General features: G+C 31.0%; 1 protein-coding gene across 1 annotated transcript; it reads left to right on the top strand.

Annotated features, from left to right (window-relative positions):
- Positions 1 to 2,683: 2,683 nt before the first annotated feature.
- On the top strand, positions 2,684 to 3,346 carry LOC132254271 (uncharacterized). Its single transcript, XM_059739565.1, has one exon. The coding sequence runs from the start codon at positions 2,684 to 2,686 to the stop codon at positions 3,344 to 3,346; it is 663 nt and encodes a 220-aa protein (XP_059595548.1).
- The last annotated feature ends 2,484 nt before the right edge of the window (positions 3,347 to 5,830 follow it).

Genomic DNA, 5,830 nt, shown 5'->3' with positions numbered 1-5,830 from the left:
TAACACGACCTTATTGATCTACATACAACACAACTTGACTCCCCCTTAATTTAATATCATTTTTTTAAAGTGGAGGCAATGTGCACCATGATCAATATTGGTCTTTCATTTTCTTTTCATTTATAGTTGCCTTTGTATCCACTTTAGGGGTGTTTTCAAATGTTGCAAGTGAACAGTTTACATTGAAGAACATGAATCTTGGAAATAGTATGAGAGTTATACTTAACAAATGATTCAATTATTTGAACAGACTCACTTCAAGAAACAATTATAATGATCATAGTCAAACAAGGTATGTGGATAATAAGATTTGAGCATGACAACAAATCCAATTAAAGCAATCAAAGTCTACTTTATTGAGTTCCACTTAAGAAGTCTCCCTCTTGATCAAGTACGAGATGTAGCCAATATTGAATTTCTCACATACAAAGACATTTAATTATGAGGAATCAAATACATCATGATCAACCATTGCATCATGACCTATGAACTCCTAACTTTAGCATCCCACCATACGAAACTCTAAATAAATTGTTGTTATTAATACTTCATCCTCATCATTTTAGCTTATACATTTTCATTTTTAAAGAGAACCCTCCAATCTAATTTAATACTCATCCTAGAGGGGAATTTCTATTATATTTGGGTTTGTAAAATACAAAAAGTATAAACTTACCTTATATATTTGGAAATTACTTTAAAATATTTTAAAATTGAAAATAGTAAAAAAAAAAAAATTAATGCCTCAATATTTTAATTAATTTTTAAAAATTATTAGATTTTCACTGTAAGCTTCTAATAATTATTATAATTTATATAAAAATTATAATCATTTTCTATGTTTATAAATAGAAAATAGAAAGCATATCTAACCCAATTAGTATTATCTACCAAGGGAATATTCAAGGAAATTTTCTTTCTCATCCACTATTGAGTTTGAATTACTTGTTAGAAACGTGAATAAAAGAAAAAAAATCATTTATTTCTATTATTACTCATATTCCATTCCCAAGAATCAAATATATCTTAAATTAACATGAACATGTAAGGCTTTTGTGAATATCTTACCATGTATTCAAACATGAGGATTAGAGTTTTAGAACAATTTGGGGTGAGTGGGAATGCCCAAATAATTCATAGGATTTTCAGCAAATCCACACGATTCTCTTCCCAAGCCTTCCATGCAGATGTTTAAAATTGTCTAAAGATAAAGAATCTCCTAGTAAACTTTGAGCTTGTTTGGCAATGTTTGTAAAGAAACATTTCTAACCCTTTTTTTAGTCCTTGAAAACAATTCTTTTGATAAAAAATTTTAAGTGTTAGAAAAGTTAAAAGGGTTTTTTAAAATTATTATCAAACCGATTAAAGTGCATTTGATAGTGTTTTTTTTTTATTTTTTATATTTGAAATATAAACTTTAAAGTCATGTTTGGTTGAATGGATATAACATGGGATAAGATAAAAAAATTAGATATTTTACCATATCCCATGTTTGGTTAGTGATGAGATATGATAAGTTATCTTATCACTTATCATATTTTATGTTCAACCAAACATGAGATACGATAAGTAGTGAAATATATTATCCATCATTTTTTTTATCCATTCTACATGGGATCTATTAATTTTATGCTAAGATATGAGATATGCATATTCCATGTATCATAAATTTATTTTTTTATCAATTATTTTTTATTTTTTTATACACTTATTTTGAAAAATAATTTTTTATTATAAATTAAATTTATGGTTAAAAAGAAAAACTAAAAAATATTTATAAAATAAAATAATATTAATATTTAATATATAAGTTATTTTTATATATTGGATAGCATAATATAATTTTTTTATTTATAAAGTTTAAATATTTTAATCATGAATATTGTTAAATATAAAAGAAATTTAATTTTTTTTAAATAAAAAATATTAGAATGTGATATAATTTTTATTTTAAACATTGAAAATATTAGATATTCCATATTATTTTTTTTATTCATTTCATAAATTAGATATAAACATTGTTGGGATATTTATAAGTGAATGGAAATTAAGACATATCGTTTCAATTAGACACAACTCTTCCTAATGGACACAACTTGTGTCAAAGAATATGTCAAGTATTTAAGACACATTTTTTCTAAGAGTCACCAAAAAACCTATAAATAGCCTCTCTCCCTCCCCCCATGACATTTCTCATTCATTCCATTATCAATTCTCTCCACCCCTTCTCTTTTCTTCCAAGTGTTTGGTATTCAAGAGAGTTTTAGTCATCAAGTGATTCGTTGTTTCTTGTGATTTGGAGTGCTACTATCACAAGAAAGTGATCGTTGCATCCTGGGAGACGATTGTCAACAAACCGTAAGCACCAGTGCGGGGCAAATTCGTCTTAAGGACATAAAGTCAAACTCTAGCCTCAATCAACCGTTTGTAAGATTCAATATTTATTTACCTTCTCGTTTATTTATTATACATAATTATTTGACCATACATTTGTGAAAATTCGAGAATAACAATCTTAAGATGAATTTCTTTTTAATCTTTTGCTTATATCTGTGTTTTTAATACAGTTAATAACATGGCCTTTACAAATATTATTGATACCCCTGTTGTTACACCTACTACTACCCATGGTGAGAAACCAGAGAAATTCATTGGGTTGGACTTCAAACGATGACAACAAAAGATGTTGTTTTATCTCACAACACTTAACTTGGCCAAAGTGTTGCATAAAGATGCACCTACCTTAAAGGAGGGAGAGACTGACAAGCAAATTGTGGCAGCAATTGAAGCATGGAAACATTCAGATTTTCTATGCAAAAATTACATCCTCAATGGACTTGACAACATGATGTATAATGTGTATAGTCAAGTGAAGACAACCAAGGAGCTGTGGGAGTCTTTGGAGAAGAAATACAAGACTGAAGATGTTGGCATGAAAAAATTCATAGTTGGCAGATTTCTAGATTACAAAATGGTTGACTCAAAGACAGTGACAAGCCAAGTCCAAGAGCTTCAAATAATTTTGCATGAATTACATGCTGAGAAGATGGAATTAAGTGAGTCCTTTCAAGTTGCAGCAATTGTTGAAAAGTTACCACTATCTTGGAAGGACTTCAAGAATTATCTGAAACACAAGCGCAAGGAAATGGGGCTTAAGGACTTGATTGTGAGACTGAAAATTGAGAAAGATAATCGCTTCTTTGAGAATAAAGTGGGAAAACATCCCATGGAGTCCAAGGCAAACTTGGTGGAACCAAAGGCTAATAAAAAGAGAAAGCACTTTGGTGAAGGTCTAAGTCAAGGTAAGAACAAATACAAGAAGTTTGTTAGGAAGTGTTACATTTGAAATAAGCAAGACCATAGGGCCAAGGATTGTCGCTTGAAAGGACAAAGTAAGGAAAATAAAGCACGTGTGATTGAGGAAGAGGAGTTGGCAAACATGTTTTCTACATTGGTACTGTTTGAAGCCAACATGGTAGATAACCCAAATGAATGGTGGGTTGACACAGGTGCCACCCGTCATGTTTGTGGAGAAAGAAACGTGTTCTCTACATATGTACCAGTCAATGGTAGAAATTTGATCATGGAAATTCTACCACATCTAGGGTTATGGGAATTGGAAAAGTGGTGCTAAAGATGACTTATGGAAAAGAACTTGTTCTCACAAATGTGCTACATGTGCTTGATATTCACAAGAGTCTTGTTTTTGGTTCTATGCTTAGCAAAAATGGGTTCAAGTTAGTTTTAGAGTTTGACAAATTTGTATTAATGAAAAAATGGATGTATGTGGGCAAGGGGTATATGACCAATGGCCTGTTTAAGATGAATGTAATGATTGTTAAGCATGATTTCAATAATAATAAGGCAAGTAATTCTGTTTACTTGATTGAGTCTTTTACTTTGTGGCATGATAGGTTAGGACATGTTAACAATTAAACTTTAAAAATGTTGATTAACATGAATTTGTTGCCTTCTTTTAGCATTGATTTTAAACATAAATGTGAAGTGTGTGTGGAAGCCAAGATGGCTAAGCCACTGTTTCATTCAATTGAAAAGAACATAGAACCTTTGGATTTAATTCATAATGACATCTGTGACTTAAAGTTTGTACAAACAAGAGGAGAGAAAATGTATTTTATTACCTTTGTAGATGATTGTACAAGATACTGTTATGTGTATTTGCTAAGAAGCAAAGATGAGGCCTTAGATGTGTTTAAACACTACAAGAATGTGGTTGAAAATCAACTTAGCAAAAAGATTAAGGCAATAAAAAATGATAGAGGTGGAAAACATGAAGCTCCTTTTGGAGAATTTTGTTCAAAACATGGAATAATCCACCAAACTACTGCTCCTTATTCACCTCAATTGAACGGTGTTGCTGAGCGCAAGAACCGTACATTAAAGGAAATGATGAATGCTATTTTGATAACTTTGGGTCTACCCCAAAACTTATGGGGAGAAGCAATTCTTTTTGCAAACCACATTCTTAACAAGATACCACACAAGAATAAGGATGTAACTTCATGAGTTATGAAAGGGTCACAAACCCTCTTACAAATATTTGAAAGTGTGGGGGTGTTTGGCTAAAGTAGGAGTGTAAAAACCTAAACAAGTTAAGATTGGGCCTAAAACTATTGATTGTATATTTATTGGATATGCAAATAATAGTAGCATATCGTTTTCTTGTACATAAGTCTGGTATTCCTGATATACATGAAGATACAATTATTGAGTCTAGGAATGCGTCACTTTTTGAGAATATTTTTCCTTGTAAAGAAAAGCAAGAAGTAAGTTCAAATAAGAGAACTTATGATACTGCAAATGGTAATCATCAAAATGAGGAAGAACCAAGATGCAGTAAGAGAGCCAAGAAGACAAAGTCTTTTGGCCTGGATTATCTAACTTACATGTTAGATAATGAACCCAAGACATTCAAAGAAGCAATGTCAACACCAGAAGCCCCATTTTGGAAAGAGGCTATCAATAATGAAATTGAATCCATCATGCATAACCACACATGGAAATTGATGGATTTACCACCAGGAAATAAACCTTTGGGTTGCAAATGGATCTTCAAGAAAAAGATGAAGCCTGATGGAACAATAGATAAGTACAAGGCTAGATTGGTAGCCAAAGGATTTAAACAAAAGGAAGGCCTTGATTTCTTTGATACATACTCACCAGTTACAAGAATAACATCTATTAGAGAGTTAATTGCAAGAACAACATTGCATAATTTGAAAATTCATCAAATGGATGCTAAGACAACCTTTTTAAATGGTGAGTTAGAAGAAGAAATATATATGGAACAACCTGAAGGTTTTGTTGCTCTTTGACAAGAAAAGAAGGTGTGTAAGCTGATAAAGTCCCTATATGGGCTCAAACAAGCACTAAAACAATGGCATGAGAAATTTGACAAAATAATGTTGTCAGATGATTTTAAAATGAATGAATGTGATAAATGTGTCTATACAAAGAATACACAAAGTGAGTATGTCATTGTGTGCCTGTACGTGGATGATATGTTAATTATTGATAGCAATAATGATGTCATTAAAGCTACCAAGAAAATGCTGACTAGTTATTTTGATATGAAAAACATGGGTGTCGTAGACGTGATCTTAGGTATAAAAATAGGCAAGACATCTAGTGGACTAATATTATCTCAATGTCATTACATCGAGAAAATTCTTAAACGGTTTAACCAATATGATGATAGTCCAATTAAGACACCAGTAGATTTAAATCTACATTTAGCTAAAAATAATGGTCCAACAATTGGCTAGTTGGAATATTCTCGTATCATTGGTAGTTTAATGTATGTCATGAA

The sequence above is a fragment of the Vitis vinifera genome, chromosome 9 (genome assembly GCF_030704535.1).
Source record: "Vitis vinifera cultivar Pinot Noir 40024 chromosome 9, ASM3070453v1".
Lineage (NCBI taxonomy): Eukaryota > Viridiplantae > Streptophyta > Magnoliopsida > Vitales > Vitaceae > Vitis > Vitis vinifera.
The sequence above is the reverse complement of the archived record's forward strand: the minus strand, read 5'-3'. Positions and strand labels throughout refer to the sequence as shown.

Bases quoted from the DNA above. Each gene is read 5' to 3' on its own strand.
- LOC132254271 (XM_059739565.1), top strand. From the start codon at position 2,684: ATGTTGTTTTATCTCACAACACTTAACTTGGCCAAAGTGTTGCATAAA.